Here is a 19,490-nt window from a genome sequence, read left to right as displayed (position 1 = left end):
GTTGGAGGATGAGTTTGGAGTTCTGTCCCTGACCCTCAGCGGCCACTCCAGCTGCACACCCCATGCTGCAGCCCCAGGTCCTCAGCTCTTCCCCCAGCCCAGAGGTCCCAGAACAGCTCCGTCCTCCCACCCAGGCAGGAATCAGACAGCAGCCGCTGGACGGCTCGCGGGAACGGAGTCTCCGCAGTGAGGGCAGGTGGGCAAGCCCCAAGGAACAAGAGGCTTTCCTTGCCCCGTCTGGGGTGACAGTCTGTCCTCAGCCCTCCCTTGGTGGGATCGTCACCCATTAGGGAAGGGGATGGTACTCACCGTCACTGGCGCTGAGGTACTCGGGGTTTGAAGAAGCATAGAGAGGTCCCATCGGCCCATCTGGCTGCCTGGAGGGAAAAACGAAGCCGAGCAGCGTGAGACTCACGGCACCCACCCACGGTCTTGAACTGGCCACAGTGGGAGACATTTACACCTCAGAAATGGGCAAACACTACAAGTTGGAATGGATTTAGGGTTTTTTTTTTTTTCTTAGTTGTAGGTGGACACAATACCTTTATTTTATTTGCTTCTATTTTTATGTGGCCAGGAATCAAATCCAGTGCCTCACGCATGCTAGGCTAGCGCTCTGCCACTGAGTCACAACCCTGGCCCCAGGAATGGATCTAACTTTCTGTTGTTTGTTCCCAACTTAAAAAAGCAATGGATAAAGTATTACTAATAATGCAGAGTCAACTTGACAGTGGGTCATTTCAGTACCCTACATTGCTCACGACCCACAAAAGTTGAGATGATATTCTTCCAGGATTTAAAAACCATGCTTCAGCAAAGGTGTTGCTCATGCCGTTGATGAAAATACATTTCTTACTTAATTTTGGTCTGACTCTTTAATGCAAAAAAAAATCAACATTTATGTTGTAGCTATACTTGTTCATTGATGGCAACCATAGGCTGGCTATGGGTATGCAGGTTTGGGGGAAAAAAAATCAACAAAAGCATTAAGAATCAACTGGAGAGGGGAAATTCTCGATAAAGAATATTACATATTAAGATTATTACCTGTAAATTGCACGTTGTACATCCCATAGCGATTTGGAAGGGCAATAAAAGATGGAATTTATAATAAACTTAGCTATACCCCTATCTGCATCCAGGCATATCCCCTCCCCCGGCCCCGAGAGCCAGTTGTTGGCCATTTGCCGGACACCTCCGCACTCACCTTTTTCTCAAGAACAGGTAAATGCTTCCAATCACAACACTGAAGAGAAAGACAAAGATGAGAGGGCCAATGATGATTTTGGCAATATTTGATGGCACATCTACTGAAAAAAATAAGAAAAGAGAATGAGAAAATATGTGGTTCACATCAAAAATCACAGTTTGGAGCCATACTTGACCTTGAGCCTCTCTCTGCTGGTTACTCAGACCCCCCCCCCCTTTTTTCCCCCCAGGTAATCCTGAAACACCACTTGGCTGAGCAGGGCTCAGAGTCTGTGTTCCTGAAACCCACTGCCGCCCCAGCCCCTCCCTAGGCCAGCCTTCTCTTCCCCACCCCAGGGCGGCTTCACCAGCACAGAATCCAGGTGGTCAGCCAGGGACCCACACTAAGATCCAAGGGGGTCATGTGAACCCCCAAATTTGTAAGTAGTTGGATCACAAGTGCAGGTGACCTGGGACCCTCAAGCTTGCAGCTGGTGTCTGAAGTGAGGGTGTCTTGTTGGAGACCATCATGTGCGTAAGCTTGTAGGCTGTTTGCTAACTCTGGGTTGGACTGGACTGGATTTGCAGAACATCAGCACGTTCACCCTGACCCTGACCCGAGCCAGCCCAGCAAGAATCACTTGACACTTCTGCACCCTCATGGTGCCCAGCACGTGAAACCCAGCCAGAGAGAAGTCCCTCCCACCCAGCTCAGAATCTTCCCTCCCTCCAAATCGCTTTGCTCATGCCCGTGTGCGGGCTCCTGCCACATGCACCCTCAACCCATCTCCGTCTTTGGCCTCTATGTATTCATTCTTCAAGATCTTGATCAAGATGTCACCACCTCCAGGAAGCACAGCCTGGTCAGCCAGCTGCCCCTTCCCCACAGTCCTCAGGGGCTGGCTCACCCAAAGGCAGCACCCCAAGAACACTTCACGCTTAGCTGTTCATTGCTGTACCCAAGGTAGAGAAGGCACGTTCTGCCCTCCTCCCCTGGGGACGTGGCCCATCTATTAACAAAGATGGAAACACTAGCAGCGGAACAAATGTGTCCACAGAGGTGCCCTGTGACAGCCCTGGACATGCACCATGGCGTGGAAACTCCCTCGACCTCCTGACGTGGGTCCTGTTATTTTCCCTATGTGCACCTGTGCCTCGGTATCTGAGGGGATCGGTGCCAGGACCCCTGTGGATATCAAACTCCATGGAGGTTCAAGTCCTTTAAATAAAATGGCACAGTATTTGCATAGAATCTATGCGCATCCTCCCACAGACTTTAATTCATCTCAGGATGACTTAGGACACCTAATACAATGTAAACGCCATGTAAATGTTGTTGTTGTTTTAGGGGAAATAAGGAAAAAATCTGCACATTCACTGTGGATATGATTTTTTCTTTTATTTTCAATCTATTATTGGTTGACTCCGAGATATGGATCCCACAAATACAGAGCACCAGGTGCAGGCTCAGAGAGGGCAAATACCCAGCCTTAGGTACCCAGCAGCAGCGGGTGGAACAAGGGTCAAGGTCAGGCTGACATTCCTACCTCCCCAGGGGTCATTCACTAGAAAAGTCCTACCATGCCCACGGTGCCAAGCCCAGACCCAACCACCTGAGGTTGCCAAGGAAACTTACGATAATCGGTCACGTAGAAATAAGTGGCTTCTGTCCAGGAGCCATTGCCTGCCAAGGAGGTGGCCCGGATGCGCACGCTATAGTTCCCTGGTGACAGCCCACGCAGCCTGCAGCCCCTCTCCAGAGCAAAGTGCTTCCGGGAGACACAGAGATGCAGCTCCTAGGAGGAAGGAGACAGGGCCACTGAGTTCTGTACACCTGGGGCACCCAAGTTATGGACGATACACCACGGTCACGGCCAACTGCTTGATGCTGAACATTCTCACTCCTCAGAGCAGATGTGACTTTGCCACGGACACATAAGAGCCACCAGCAAATCTGTATCTCCCACAAACAGGACGGCAGAGTCCCAGCAAAACTCAGGGGACACCGAAAGTCAAGCTTTGCATGCTTTTCCTGTGACATGAAATATTCTTTCACAATTACCCTATTTTAAAGGGACACTAGTGGCATGTATTTGTGGGCACCGTGTGCCGTTATGTGTATGCGCTGTGGGGAGATTAAAGCAGGCCAACAAACACGTGTCACCTCACGCTTACAGTGTCTTTCTGTGAGAACACTTTGGATGTATTCCTTTTTAGTTTAATTTTTAAAAATCCATGGACACATTGTAACGCAGCCTGTGTGTGCAACCTGCAGGGGTCACCTCGGGGTGGCCAGCATTTGTCTCTCCTTAAACATTTATCATCTGTGTTGGGAACTTCAAACTCTTTCTCCTAGTTCTTTGTGAAGCATAAAATGAGCTGCTCTAAACAGTCACTCTCCTGTGAGTAACCACTAGAATTTACTCCTCCTACACAGAGGTGTTTGGGGGCCCATTATCCCACCTCCCTCTGCCTCCCCTCCTCCTACCCCCAATCCATTCCTCAGTATTTTGAAATATTACATACGGTCACTACTCAGTGCAATAGGTCCCTGAAGCTTATTCCTCCTAGATGAAACTCTGCACCCTTCCGTTAACATCTCTCCTTATTCTTTTGCTTTTTCCCCATTTTAAATGTAGAGGTGATCCTCAGCTCAGGGGCCAAGAGCAACAGGAGGCAGCCACATGTGGCCTGCAGGACAGGTTGGACCTCACGCTGCTCAGTGGCAGGTCAACCCTCAAACTCAGAACCATCTGGACTTCTCCTTGAGGTCGCCCACTGTGGGACAGTTTCTGCCAGACCTCCAGCAAAGTCAGTGTCCGGCGGGAGTGAGGGCCCTGGGGGTCGGTCATCTCCATCTTTCCCACACCTCCCCGCCTCTGCCCCAGCAGAACCAAACAGTTCAATGTCTAAGGACAGGTTTTAAAAAAAAAAAAAAAATAGCCCTTGCCTTTCCATGGATTGACTTTTGATATATTTTTTTCATCATCATGAAAAGAACTGGAGTCTACCCAAATGTCTGTTAGGAAAAGACATAAATAAAGCGGGGCCCACACCCCACCAGCAGCACGTAGCTAGAGATAAACCAGGACTTGTCAGGAGACACAGGAGCCTCTCTGGGCTATCTGTCGGGGCGACCCGCAAGCATCAGGCCAAAACTCAAAAACTTTCCAAAACAGCCCCTTGGCTAGCAGAGCAGAGCGTGTGCAGAACGGAAAATTTGGGGAGAAGGAGGGTGGGGAAGAGAAAGAAATGTACAATCTCCGGTGCTTATCATGTGACAATCATAGCAAGAAAACAAACTGGCCCATTGGCGGGGGCAGGGGCGGGGAGTCTGGTCCAAAGGTTTTTCCAAGTAGAATGAGTCACCAAGTAGAAGGGGACAAATAAGCAAATATAGAAACCCCAGAGCTGCTATCAGGAGCAGGGGCAGGGCCTTCCCTGCAGCGAGTGGCCTACCCAGACACCTTGAGGGGCGGGAGCAGGAAGGGCACCGGATGGAGAGATCCAGAGCCTGGCAAGCACCCTCCACAGTCACCACAACAAAACCAGCAAAAGGGGAACCGAAACCCGACCAAGGGTGAAGCCGGTTGCGTAAAAAGTTGTGCAAATAACAGAAAGGGAACAAAAAATCCAAAAGAGATCAGCACGCCAGCGCACCCAACACTGATGCTCCTTCCCTGGAGGGGGCGTCCCATGTCACCAGACAGCCAGCCCTCGACTCCCGGAAAGCCTCTTCTTCACCAAGCAGGGGTGGTTCCAGATAAGACCAGCCTGCAGAGCCAGGGACAGCAGAGAGCAGGATGCAGGATGGAGCCGGGCAAGGCCAGCTCCAGCCTTAAGAGATGCCACGTCGACCTCTTACTCACCCCAGACTCATTACCACCTCATTGTCACACATTATCCTAGAGGAGCGCCCACCCCGGTGCCATCTTGGCCGGTCCACCTCCAGCTGTGGAACTGGCCCATATAAGATTAAAGGAAGGCTGCCCCCACCCGCAGGTCGGCCCAGCCTCCTCACAGTAGAAAGTCATAAATAATCCTCCGCTCAGTAACTAAAATCCCCCCTGCTCCATTCACTCTTATAATAAGGACCCTCTCATCCTTTGTTTGGGGAGAAGATGATTCATGAGTCAATCTTTTCTTCTGCTGCTCTCTGGCCATGAGTCAACCCCCTTCACTGCTCAATGAACTCTCGGTGTCATTATTGGTTCCTTGATCCCAAGAGGGAGAAAGAACCCAGATTTGGGGCCAGAAGCTAACCCCTAGGGACAGGGTACCCAGAGGGCAGGCAGGAGAAGTGGTGGGGGACAAACGATTTGGACACATGGTTTAAGGATGAAGCAAAGCCATCAAGTAGAGGCAGTTTGTCTAGTCAACTAACAAAAGGGAGGAAAAAGTTACCCGCTGGAGAGAGTTCTGTAAATGGGGCAAGACCTACAGTGGTGCCCCGCCCCGACCTGCCTTCGCTTATTGAAGGTCACCCACAGGCTGAGATATTCAGTGGAAATTTTCAGAAATGCACGATTCACGTTTTATGTGACTTATTAAAGCACGTTGTTATAACTGTTCTGTTTTATTAGTAGTTATTGTTGGCACCTCGTAAGGTACCTAATTTGTAGGTTAGACTTTATCACAGGTACACATGCCCGGAAAACCCAGCATACGTAGGGATCCGCCCATCCACAACCCCAGGGGTCCGCTGGAAGTCTAGAGATGGATTCCTCAAGGATGGCGCTTCTCTCCTCCCGCGGTGTGAATCGTGAATATACATAAATAAGTTTCATGCTACCTTTTTCTTGGTCAAAACAGTAGGCAATTAAGGACAAAGTTGGAAATGATCAAGTGTCTACAGAAAGGTTATTAAGAAGGTGGCTGTAACCCCCCCCCCCTCTCGATTTGGAATAACTGTGACCACAAAAGGCCAGCCAGGAACATTACGATGCAACCCACAGGAAGGAATCCTGGATCCAGCCATGGAAACAAAGGAGTTTTCCCTCTGTCTTAAGCTAGTTTAAACGGGGGAGAAGGGGAGCTCTCAGCTGTTGGTGGAAGATGGGGGATAACAGCACAAAAGATCTAAAATTCAGATGCTGTAATCTCAACGTCTGCATTACGTGGACAAAAGTCATTCCAAACACCATTTAAAATGGTGTACATCACCAGTTTTATGGAGATGCCACATTCTGTGTATCCACTCTCCAGGAGATAGACACCATTTGATGACTTACATTCTTTTGCTGGTGATAAAACTCTTGTTCTTCAAACTTTTTCCCTATTATTTAAATACATTTGTGGGGGACACACAAAAACATTCAAATAATAGGGAAAAGGCTTTGTGAGTTGAAATTGCATCCCTCTTGAGAGGTAATAAGAGGATGGAAACTTATTCTGACCACTGCGTTTGGAGGTGGATCTTCTGGAGGTGAGTGGATTAGATAAGGTCACGGGGTGGAGCCCCCATGGTAAAATACTGGTGACTTCATGAGGAGGAGAGAGACAAGACCCACAGACATACGCATACTCCCTGCGTCTCACCACGCAACGCCCCATGTCTGGTTGGGACTTTGTCAACAAAGGACCATCACCAGATTCAGTCCTTCAAACCTCCAGAACTGTGAGCTTTATAAAAACCTGTTTTCTTTATGAAGTTATCCAGCCTCATGTGATTGTCTACAGTAAGGAAAAGGGGACTAATCCAAATTTGAATAACTTTTGTTTTAGGACATGTGGGATTAATGCTTACAGGATAATATAAGTGAATCACACTTCCCTGTATCTATGAAATCGTGAGCAGCCCCTTCTCATGCCGATTCTGGGCTTGGCAACAGGACACGCTTTGGCTAATGGACATTTGCAAAGTTATACAAACAGAGGCTTGAAAAGTGTCTGGACCAGCCTGCTAGAGAACACCTGAGGTGGGGCCCCAAGTGCCCCAGGTGAGCCAGATGTGTCAGTGAGACCACCAGCCCCAGTCAAACCAGCTTAGGGCAAAAGAAACACCCGATGAACCCTCAGCATTGGGAGAAAGAATAAATGTCCACTGTCTTCAACCTGTGCCTTCTGGGGCGGCGTGGTATACAGCAGAAATTGACCAGAACATCTTAAGCTATTTAGGCAAAGAGCTAAAATGCTTTGCAGATAAAATTAGCATTTTACCTAGAACAGGGAAACTCAAGGCAACCAAAATGTCTATAAAGAAACAATGGTTTTGTGGCAAATTAAACCCTATGTAGCCAGTATGCATTGATCCCAAAGGCTATAGGGGCAGACGGTGTTAGGCTGAAGAAAGCCACTTCTGAGTGTGGATTCGGCACACGTTAGGTCTGTGCCAACATAAGACCAGCCGAGCCCTTTGGGAAGGGACAGGTGTCATGCTGGGGCGAGGCTTAGTGTGGAGCGCTCACTCGCCCAGCACGTGCGAAGCTCTGGGCTAGATCCCAGCACCACAAAGATTTCTTCAACAGAGTAAAAATGGGTGTCTAAAAAGGGCAAATACGACCCCCTGACTGGTAAAAGATGACTGTTTCAGCAAGGGCACTTCTATTTTCTAGAATTTACGTTTTTTAGTGGAGGACCACAGTAGTTTCCATGTGTCCTTATTCTTTTTCACAAGTCTCCGCAGGCCAATGGGTTCTAAGTCCCCATTAAAGTGGAACATTTGGGTTTCAAGAGTAGATGTGGTCCCAAGGGGGCCACAGAGGGAGGCTGGCCTGGCTATGGGAGGACTCTCAAAGTTCCAGGAGATCAGACAGTGCTGCCTCAACCCCGTTCAGGGTGAATAAACTGTGCCCCACAGACCAAAGGCAGCCTGCACCCAACTCGGAGGGCACAGCTCAAGGCAGCGAGAGAGACTGAGGACAGAACTGGGAGCCTGGGCTGGCGCATCCGCTCTGGGCAGCCATGCTGTGTGGCTTTGAGCCTAAGGACAGTATCTGGGGGAAGCACTTGGGCCAGAGCCAAGGCAGAGGAAGGGGGGGACCTGGATGGCGTGAGCCCAAGGCCAAGACCCTTACCTCATCGCCATAGCGCCGATAACTCACTTCGTACAGCACGATAAGACCATTGGGTTCCTTGGGCTCTTGCCACATCAAGTGAACAACGTTGTTCTCGAATATTTCGTGGGTCACAGGGCCGATGATGTCATCTGCCTTGGCTGTAAGAAGCAGCAGTTAGAGGCTGGGCTGTAACTCTGATCACACCCACCGCTGCCACCTGACTGCTTGGCAGCCGGGCGCCGGCTGTGACACTGACTGCCCACGTCCCGCTCCAGACACCACGGTGGTCAGAAAAGGTCTCTGGGTTATTTTCTTCACCTACCTTTGCTCTCATTTCAGACTCACTACACATTGCAAAAACGGGTCAGAGGTGTTCCATGGACTCTTCCTGCGGTTTCCACCAATAAAACCCCCATATACATTATCAAGGGTATTGATAAGGATGGACATGTGAGGGGAACTGGTCGCAGGACCCCCCCCCCCATCTCAAACTCCACAGATGCTTAAGTCCCTCTTACAAAGTGGTGCAATCTGCATAGAACCCAAGCACATCCTCCGTAAACTTTAAACCGCTGGATGGCTTATCTCATACAATGCACATCACTATGCTGCACTCTATGGAATTATGACAAATGGAATTTTTTTCTAAATATTTTTCATCTGTGGTTGTTTGATGTGGGGATGCAGAACCCTTAGGTAGGGAGGACCACTGTATGTTATTAAAACTAGGAACCTGACACTGATCGCCTGCTATAAACTAGACTGCATTTTTCTTTGGGTTTAAATAGATGATTGTGTGAAAAGCACTTTGAACATGAACGACAAATGTGTGCTTTGAAAATCGATACATTTCTGGAGGATCCTTGTAATAATAATGGGTTGTCACACCACGTGGACTTTGAAGAAGCAATTCCAATTCAACCCATAGATTTGAATGAAATACTTGGACAGGGGTGTCAAGCCGCTCATCTAAGTGTTACTTTTTAAGTGGGACATTTCAACACAGCCACCAACAGACCACTGAAAACAAGGACTTTTAAACCAAACATGAAGGCTCGCTCGCAGCTGAAATACCATGCCATCAACCCATGATGCCATTTCACGAGCCTCCCCATAAAGTGAGCTGAAAGCTATTTGCAGGAATATTACTCTACCTTTAAAAGGAAGAATGTTCTACAGTACGCAAAAACATGACGAAGTACCAGGACATCGGGCTGAGTGAAATCAGCCGGGCACAAAACAGCAAAGACCAGGGGCCCCACCTACAGGAGGCCACTGGAGTCCAGGTATCCACAGAGATGGGAGGCAACGAGGCAGGAGCCAGGCTGGGAAGGGACAGGGTCAGTGTGGCGTGGGACAGAGCTCCAGCTGTGGGGAGGGTGTGGGGGCTGCATGGTGTGAACGTGCTTCATGCCCCTGGACTATGCACGTCAGTGTGCCGGCTAAAATGGTAAATTCATGTTATGTGTATTCACAATTTAAAAAATAAGAAAAAAAAAACACAAAAATTATACAGGTGGAGCCATCTGAGTAAATAAATTCTGGAAAAATATATGAAGATTATTCAGGGTTCATCTTAGGAATTTAGGGGTGACTAAATTCAACCTTTCTTGCTACACGTGATGATGAATTTTGTGTGTCAATGTAGTGCATGGTGCTCAGATATGGGCAGAAGATTGTTCTGAGTCCTTCTGAAAAGCTGCTTTTTGGATGAGATTAATATTTAAATTGGTGAACTGAGTAAAGCTGATGATGGGCTACAGTGCGGGTGGGCCTCGTCCAGTCAGTTGAAGGCCTCAAGAGAACACAGGCGGAAGCCGCCCAGGCAAGGAGGAACTGGGCCACAGATGGTCTTTGGACTTGAACCGTGACCCTCCCCTGGGGTTTCCAGCCTGCTGGCCGACTCCGAAGTTTAGATTAATCCAGACTCCCAAACTGCAGGAGCCAATTCCTTAAAATGAACCCCTCTCCTTCCACACAGGCGTGGGCGTGCGCACACACGGTGGTCATTCAGTACAGGAGGGATGGGTTCCAGGGCCCCCCACAGGGACCAAAACCTGCAGGACCAGGTTCTGTGAAGTGAAGGGATGTCTGCATAGGACCTACCCACACCCTCCGTGGGCTATAAATGGTCTCTAGTTGTCTTTAAAATCTTCATGGTGTGAACGCTGTGTACCCCGTTGTCACATTGTGCTGTTTAAGCAGCAATGACAAGGGAAACATCAGGACAAGAAGTCAGCACTGGGGCCATTTTTTGTTCTGAATACTTTCTATCTGCACTTGGCTAAATCGTGAACATAAATAATAGATATAAATCAAAACCAGATACCGTGGGATCCCACTTATAGGAGGCCCTGTTCCCAGTCACGGAGACAGAAGCACACAGACTCCGTCTCTCTGCAGGGCTCTAAGTGCCAGACACGTTTCTTAATTCCACTCTATTTCTCTTCCCATTGGCATGTACTTTCCACAGTTTACACAATCAGCTACGTGTGACTCTTGTCATTTAGAAACCCAACACTCCGGGTGTAGTGGCGCAGACCTGTGGCCCCAGCTACTGGGGCGGCCGAGGCCGAGGAAGGCTTGGGCCCAGAGCTGGAGGACAGCCCGGGGGACACAACCAGAACCCACCTCAGAACACCAAGCAACAAGGACACAGAACCCCAAGGAGCGGCCGGCTCCACCCGCGCCCACCTTCGGGCATGGTGCGCGCGCTCACGTAGGCGGCCACGCTGCACCTCGCCTCGGGCGCGTCCTGGTTGCAGGCCTGCAGCTCGATGCGATAGCCGGTGAAGTGGCGCAGGCCCGAGATGACCAGCGACTCCTTGTTGACCACCTTCTCAAAGGGCCTGTGCTCCTCCTGGCTGGCGGGCGCGCTGGGGGAGCTGCTGGGGAGGGCCGGGGCTGGGGCCGTGGGCACGGGCTCCGTCACGTTCGCCTCGACACCAAGGGACCTGCGTTTCCGAGAAGGTCTGTAATGGCGACAAAACACACGGGGTCATGCAATCACCATCTCAAATAAGACGATGCCGGAGAGAATCCAAGCGGAATCAAGAAGAATGGGGTGCAGGGGGGTGTGGATTAAAATGCGGATCACCAAGAATTACCGCCCAGAGGACCTTGTGAGACCTTCAGTGCAGGGCAGACCCACCCTGCCAGGGAGGGGTGGCCCCAGGGCCCTCAGCAATAGCCACCTCCCATAGTCCCCTCAACATGCTCAATTCCAGGTTTTCAATTTGCAGAGAAATAGGCCACCAGGGTCAGTGTTAAAAAAAAAATTAAGATGCCCAAAGCAGGCATGAGCCCAGCTATTCCAGAGACCTGCCACAGGGCATTTGCCTAGTGGCCCAAGCTGTGACCCACCCGATCAATTTCCTGATTCTTATGTAGGGTACTAGGCACTAGAATATTTGAGGAAGGAAGCTTTAATCCAGGTAAAAGACTTATCACAGGGTTGAGTCAGAGCAACTCCAAAGACCAGCCATCCAGGTGACATGCTTCTCCCCATCCCTTAAAGAACTATGTCTCAGAATTGAGGAAATGCAACTGGCCCCTGGCTTCCTTTGAGCAATAACTTTTCCTATAAATATTCTGTGTGGTAATGAGGAGGCTCAAGCGGATTGTGCAACTTGCTTGTCCTGTTGGAAGCATTCGTTAAATATTTTCCTTAAAACATAATGTCCTAAGTAGGCTAGGGTTGCAGTGTTTTCTCTCAGGGTCAGGGATTTCCCCAATCAATTATAAAGGGAGCACGTGCTCCCTGCAGGAAATTTGGAAACCTTGATTGGCCATAAAATATTCCATTTAACGCATGAGTCACCCTTCACGTAGCCTGCCTTGGGTTTTTCAGCGAGTCTTCCCTGGGGACCAGGAGCGTGGCTCGGTGCTAGGCACATGCTGCGCAGGCACGAGGCCCTGGATTTGATCCACCACCACCCTCTTGAAAAGTAGTCCCAAGTTTGTTTTACTATTACGAATACTGCTTTCATCTTTCTCCAATTGTCTCAGGAGTTCCTAAAAGTAGATTCTTAGAAAATGTCACTAGGTTCAAGAGGATGTGAAACCTCCACGTCTTAACACGTATGGCTCTACTGCTGGCTGGGAACCGTACTGACTGGTGCTTCTCACACCGGGGGGGTCCCTGAGACACTGCTTCAGAACAACCTCAGCAACCCTGAGGGTTAAGAGTCAAGAGTCCCCAAGTTTCAACCTGAGATTTTAACCCAGCATCACCCACTGACAGGTGAAGCTCCTCATGTGGATGTGGCAATCCCCTTCTCCTGGTGGGTTCTTTGTCTCTCTCCTGGGAATCGTCCCTCTTCGTCCTTTGTCCAATTTTCTGTGAATCTCTAGCACCTTCCTTACTGTGACTCCCACACTGTTTATTCAGACATTTGGATCTTACATCATTTAGACATTTGACTCTAAGGTCACACACAAAAGTCTAAGGACATTAGCCTTCTACCTGTCGTATCGCATAATCTACCCTAGCTGGCTGTTTGCTGGTGAACTTCAAATGGTTTAAAACATACTTGTTCACACGAATTTGTAAAAATTGATATATCACTTAAAAAAAATCTTTGTTGTTGTCTTTCTAGGTATTTCTAGATAGGGATATCACACCACAGGTGTACTGAAGTTTTATGGCAATTATAAAGGGATCTTCTCTATTTTTATATTCTAATTATTGTAAGTATATACTAACTTTGGGTTTATTTATGTTGTATCTACTTTCCTCAAATGCTTGCTCAGTCTAAAGTTTTTATGGAATCAACTAGAAAGAGGGTTAGCACACTTTTCCCACAAATGGCTGGATAGCATATATTTGGGTTTTGCAGGCCACACCTCCTGTCCCATGCCCAGTTCCGCTATTGCTTAAAGGCAGCCGGGGATGACAGGTAAACAGGTGGATGCAGTCGTATTCCAACACAAGTTCATTTACAAACCAGGCAGCCAGTGGCCCATGGGCCACAGTTTACCTACCTTGAACTAGACTCTGCAAATCAATGATTTTGTTATCCACATTTTTTTTAACAGCTAGGGAAGGGGTTTTGTGTGTGCTAAGCAGGTGGTCTCCTACTGGGCTACACCTCAGCCTCTCCTGCTCCATTCACTACGATTCTAGCTAGTTTCATGTCTTATTGGTCAGATAGCTAGAGGAAAAACTCAGTAGGAATGATATTGGGCTTCTTTGGTTTTTTCCTAACTCTAGTAAGTCTAAAGACTGATGTCAGCTTGGCTGTTAGGTAATATTTATCTTGTTGAAGTAGTCTATTCCTAGTTTTATAAGAGGCCTCTTCCCCCCCCACCCCGAGAATTTTAAATGAATGTATTCACTGTCCAGATAATATGGAATCTTACTATTTTCTTCAGATCCTAGTTTTATACCACTTTCTAGATTCTCTGGTTTTCCCCTTACATTATACATTTTGTTAATATCGATTCTCAGTACATTTATATTTGTTAATTTTTACCAATTTATTTTCTTAATTCATGAATCCATTTACATCCACTAATTTTACTAAAGCCAAGCTCTGGCAAGATTCATTAAGATACGCAACCTCCACATTTTCATTACTTTTTAAATAGACTTTAATGGAAGTTTCAGTTTCTGCTCCAACTTAGTAGATATTTAAGTGACAGACTTCATTTTCTATTCCAGCCTTTGGAGTTACTTTTGGTTTTCACTGCTCTTCTGTCAGAAATGTGCGGTCAGGAAACAGATCCTAAATTGGGGTGAGCCACTGAGATTTTCTCTGTGGCGTGTTGGTGTTGAGACCCCAGCAGCGTTCTTGGGTGAAAAAGGAAGCAGCTGCCGAGCCTGAGCCTAAGACACATCCAACCCAGCAGGAGCCAGAATCTTCCGAACAGGCGTGAATGAGCCTGGGGGAAAGAGCCCGGAGGCTCGCGACTCAGAGCCCCGAGAAACTCCCACCCGAACACCTGGAGACAAGACGGTCTGTCAGCCGGCCAAGGGCATGTCCAGGAGGACATCAGCTACGACATGCCGCTTCATTTTTACCACTAAAGGTTTGTGGTGACCTTGTTTTGGTAAATCTGTCAGCACCTTTTTTCAACAATTCAAGTGATTTTTTTTTTCAACAATAAATCTTTTAAGTCTAACTAAGGTACTTTTTGTGGGGGGACACTGGGGATTGAAGTCAGAGGTACTTGACCACCAAGCCACATCCCCAGCCCTATTTTGTGTTTTATTTAGAGACAGGGTCTCATTGAGTTGCTCAGCACCTCGCTTTTGCTGAGGCTGGCCTTAACTCACGATCCTCTCGTCTCAGGCCTGCTGGGATTACAGGCATGTGCCACCATGCCCAGCTGATTACGGTATTTTTAAGAGACAATGCTTTCGCATACTCACTACTCTATGGTACAGCGGGAACATGACTTTCCTGTGCACTGGGAAACTAAGTGTGGGACTTGCTTAATGTCCACGTTTGCTTCACTACAACCATAGGACCGCCTGCCTTCCAACCCCCGTGCAGAATATCAACCGCATCCTCCACTCTCCGCAGAGGCAGCGTGTCCCCCAGTCTCACATGGCACCCTGGTCTCAGGAAGGGGTGCCTCTGCCCCCACCCCTCTGGCAACGTCTGGAGACATGTTTGGTTGGCACCACTTTCCAGAGGGTGCTTCTGGGCATGGAGTGGGTGGAGGCCGGGGCTGCTCAGCATGTCAGTGCCAGATGGCCCAACTCCAGAGGATGATCCTGTCCCCAACACGCCCAAGGGACGAGTGAACAATCCTCCAGGGGGCCAGAGCCACAATTCTTAACTCTGGAGCATATTTCAAATGGCCACTAGAGGTCAGATGAGGCCACAAGGTACCTGGGACCACATGAGCTAAAGGGACATCCTTCCACTCTCCCTGCTGTCCCCAGCGTGGGCTTCCCCAGCTCTCGGCCTCCCCTCCTCCAGGACCGCCCTCCTTTCATTAAGATACACATGGAAGGGAAACGTCCCTTAACGGGATTCAGTGCGTGACATTCCTTTGCTCTTGCTGTGTCACCAAATAAAAAATTCTCCGTCTGGATCAGTGTCCCCGCATGGAGTGGGAACTGCCAGAGTGGGACACCCTGCTGAGTGTGGCTTGGACGCCCAGCACGAGCACAGTAGGTGAGCGATGACGGGGAACCGAGGCACGAGGCCCTGTCCAGGAGCGACTCCTTGATTGGCGTTTTAGGAAGTGTTAGTTAAGATTTCCCCACATTCGTGCCCGGATTCCGTTCCCGAGTGAAGACGTTTGATCAGTGGATTTGTGAAGCGCCCAGTCTCAGCAAGCAGCCCACCACATGCAGAAAGCCACAGAAAACCCCGAGACCTCCAAGGTCACTACAACCCCTGCCCGCCTGGCCCACAGGCCTGGCACTGAAGAGCCACAGGGCCACCTGGACGTCTCCCGGGTGAGTCGTACCTATGATCCTCGGCACCACTGCCTGAAGAGGTTTTTCTGTGAAAACAAAACCAACCACTTTGAAGGCAGGTGGACTTCACCAGGTGGGCCTGCTGACCGACACCCCGCCGGAGGCCTGGTCCTGGGCGAGCGAGAGCTCTGCTGGCTTCGGATGCGGTCTGAGTGTGTCCCCCAGGTCCACATGCTGGGGTTTGGTCCTCAACATGGTGATAAGAGGTGACGCCTAGTGGGAATTCACTACTGCTCCTCCCCGTCTGTCTCTGGCTTCCTGTCTCACCATGTGACCTCTCCCCCACACTCCTACGATGCATGATGCCATCCACCATGATAGGAGGTGGCCAAGGGGGTCTGGATCATGGGGGCTAGCTGATCTTGGACTTGCAGCCTCCAAAACTGTGAGCAAAATAAACCTCTTTTCTTTCCAAAGGACCCAGCCTTGGGAGTCCTGCCCTTGACCTCCCATCACTGATTGGTACCTTCCCCAACAAGTGCAGGGAAGCCAACAAACGGGATGGGGAGCCAGAGGAAATACTCCCCAGAGACTCGGTCTTCTGGGACTCCTTTAGGGTGTTGAATCTGGTGACACTTTCCCTCAACCAACTTAGCCATTTCCCCAAGTCCAGCGCATTTTGTTTTTAATGAGTAAACAGTAAGTGCTTTGATGCCTGGGAGGCACCACTGGATGCTCTTTTGGACCCGGGGTCATAGGGGAAAAATGCAAAGAGGACGACACGAAAGCAGCAGCGTTCACACTCTGAAGGTTCTGGTAGACGTCTGCTCGGTGGGCAGCACTGGTCAGTGCTGGGACGGACATTATTTTAGAACTCTGTCCCAGGCCAAGCCCCCTGGGGTTTGATCCACTCTGGAAAAGGACAATTGCCTCAGGCAGTTCTGGGTGGCCGCCTGCTCAAGTCCTGGGGGAAGGACAAAGGATGGAGAGGTAGGTAGGGGCCCAGCCACAGACACTCAGAGCCCACAGTCCCGGGGACGTCTGGAAAGCACTTTGGGTTGTCAGGTCTGGGGTGGGAGATGCTACTGGCATTGGGTGTTTGGAGACCAGAGATGCTGCTGTCGGCCTGCCAAGTGCAGGTCAGCTCCTGCCCACAGAACAACCTGGTTCCAGATGTCAGTGGTGAAGGCTGAGAATCCTGGTAACCCCTTCACTGCCAAAGCCCCAAACACAAGAAGGTTTGCAGGCAGCGCTCTGCATCCACGGGTTCCACAGGGGAGACCACCAACCATGGATGGCAAGTGTCTGCAGGGAACACTGACTGTGTCCTGGCAAGCACAGACTTTTCCTGTCCCTATTCCTTGATTTAAAGTCTGCCAACACCACGCAGTTACATAGGGTCTTGAGCATCTGTCCTTGGGGGTCCTAGAACATCCCCACAGACACCAAGAGTCAACTGTATTGTGTCTATTTTACAGACGAGGATGCTGAGGGACAAAGTGACATAGCCTCATCAAGCCAGTTCACAGAAGGGCAGGGAGCCCAGCTTTCCAGAGGGGCTTCCAGAGTCCCTGCCACCCACTGCTCCACAGCTCTACCGACACTAACGCCGAGAAGGGTGCGTGGGGGAACGCTGCATCCACAGGTGTGTGTCTGCCACGTGGGACTTTCCTTGCAGGAAAGGAAAACAAGCGGATTTAAAGCTTCGAGTGATTTTTGCTGCGTGCCTCCTCTGGACGCCAGAGACACCTCATCCGGTGCCTCTCCTCACTTAAGGAAATTCAACCTATTTAAATAGAAGCCTCTGGGCTTTGAGGATCTCTGGAACATTCCAAAAGGATGAATCTTACATGAATTCAGAAAGAGGGGAGGGACCGAGTTTGAGATTTAGCAGTAAATCAAGTATGGGGTGCAGGCAGGCATTTCTCAAGCTTTGCCTAATAATCAAATGGAATTTGTTTCACAACTAGGGTGGAGAATGATCCAGTAAGAAAGGTAAATGTCAGGTTATATAAATTTTCCCTTTTGTGCGATTATTTACTCTTGTTGGAAGTGGTCCCATTGAAATCTCAAGGGTTTTTTTTGTTTTGTTTTTTTTTTGTTTTTTCCCTTAACTGGGAATTGAACCCAGGGAGCCACAACCCCAGTCCTTTTTGAGACAGGGTCTCACTAAGTTACTGAGGCTGGCCTCAAACTTGTGATCCTCCTGCCTCAGCCCCCCAAGTGCCTGGGACTCCAGGTGTGCACCACCACCTGGTAAAACCACAAGATTCTTTTTGCTCCATCCAGGAGAGGCTCAGCTCACATTCCACCCACGTCCACCGCCTCTCGTTCTGTAAGTATTGACCCTGAACATCAAGCCAAGAGACACCAAGAGAACCTGGGGCTGTAAGAGGCCTAACCTGGGGACGAAAACGACGTTGTGCAGGTAATCCTCAAAGGTCTTCCGAAACGAGGACTCCTCCAGCTCCTTCAGAATCTGAGAGTCGGTCTTCGGGCAGGTGCAGCACTCCCCGGCCGAGTCCTCGTACTCGCTCTGATTGTGCTTCTGAGAATCGTCCGACTCGAACGGCGGGGACCACGTGCGCGAGGGCAGCTTCAAGCCTAAGGGAGGCAGAGCCAGAGGTTCAAGCCTCCCCCAAAACACACACTCACACAGAGCAAAGGGGTCTTCTCAGAGAGGCTGGACACAGGTGACAGGGCCCAGGGTCCAGCTCCTCTCTCTGGAGGGACTTGCCAGTGTCCACTGGGAGAGCACGTCAGTGTGTTTTAGAAACCGACACCAACGTCGCGGGGCTGGAGAGTGTTAGGGATCTAGGAAAAGCCTCCGTGCTCTACAATAAACCAGTAAACCAGGGTCAGATGGCACAGAAGGGCCAAGGGTGACCGCAGGTGCCATACGGAACAGTCTCAGAGAACAAAACTGCTGAGCCAGTCTGAATTCAGCCACACACACAACTTGATGGAAAGTGATTCAGTTGGTACAAAAAGCAAGTGCAAAGGCCCGAGTCAGAGGTGTCCTTGGCATATGGAAAATGCAAGGGACCCATGTATCTAGAGTGGGGCGAGGGAAAGGACAGGGGGAAACAGGGCTGTCACAGTAGAGAGAACAAACGAATCCATCAGCCACGCAAATGTAAGTGGTGAGAAGATAAAGCCAAACTCCACCCAGAATTCCAGGGGTCCACTGGTGGATTTAGAGTCAGACTTGACCAGCGGTTCCCACCTGAGGGGTTATTCTCACCCCGCCCTGTAAACACCATGCAGCCTCCGGAGACATCCGGGGAGTCCCACCTGGACTGGGGGTGCCCATGAGTGGAGGCCAGGGATGCTGTCAACACCCCACAATGCTCGGGAAGGCCCCTCTGCAGAGAATGGCCAGCCCCCCACATCCAGAGTGCCATGGTCGAGGACTCCCTGAACTAAGGCCAGAGGGAAGTCGGGGTTCGAAACCTCTCAGGTAAGCCCAGGAAAGGGAACTGAAAAGAGCAAGAGCACCCACTCCCCCAGGGGCCCTAGCATTGCCAAGCTGCTGCTTTTAAAGTCCTGGCTGCCCGTTTCAGTCCCCAAGGTCAAGTCCTTGGGGCTCCCACTACCCACACTGTGCGCGCAGCCGGGCTCCACAGCCAGGAGCCGGGACGCTGCTCCGCAGGCCAGCTCCCACTGGGAGGAAGGGACGTTTGATGGGACCCAGGTATGGTTCCAGGAGACTGGGGCCTCGGGTTTTTCCGAGATGACCAGGGGACGCTGGTCTGGGGCGGCCCAAGGAGCTCTCCATGGGTCTCGGTTGGAGTCCTGAGGTCGGGGGGGGGGGGGGGGGTGGCAGCTGCACCACGCCAGCGCCCTCAATGCCTTCGAACTGTGCACTGGAAAGGGTTAAAACGGTGGACTCTGTTCAGTGTATTTAACCACAAGTTTTTTTTTTTTTT

General features: G+C 50.1%; 1 protein-coding gene across 2 annotated transcripts in view; it reads right to left on the bottom strand.

Moving 5' to 3' along the window:
* Insr (insulin receptor) overlaps nt 1-19,490 on the bottom strand; it is a 125,006-nt gene that overhangs the window by 10,774 nt on the left and 94,742 nt on the right. Inside the window, exons 10-15 of one of the 2 annotated variants that reach the window (XM_027954915.3) lie at nt 17,964-18,165; nt 10,881-11,158; nt 8,205-8,344; nt 2,825-2,984; nt 1,208-1,310; nt 310-377 (exon numbers count right to left, since the gene is read on the bottom strand). In XM_027954915.3, coding sequence (XP_027810716.1) covers nt 310-377; nt 1,208-1,310; nt 2,825-2,984; nt 8,205-8,344; nt 10,881-11,158; nt 17,964-18,165 — 951 coding nt within the window. The remainder of the gene's footprint in view (nt 1-309; nt 378-1,207; nt 1,311-2,824; nt 2,985-8,204; nt 8,345-10,880; nt 11,159-17,963; nt 18,166-19,490) is intronic. The other variant, XM_071603379.1, reaches the window with a different exon arrangement.

This window comes from Marmota flaviventris, chromosome 1, assembly GCF_047511675.1.
Source record: "Marmota flaviventris isolate mMarFla1 chromosome 1, mMarFla1.hap1, whole genome shotgun sequence".
Lineage (NCBI taxonomy): Eukaryota > Metazoa > Chordata > Mammalia > Rodentia > Sciuridae > Marmota > Marmota flaviventris.
The sequence above is the reverse complement of the archived record's forward strand: the minus strand, read 5'-3'. Positions and strand labels throughout refer to the sequence as shown.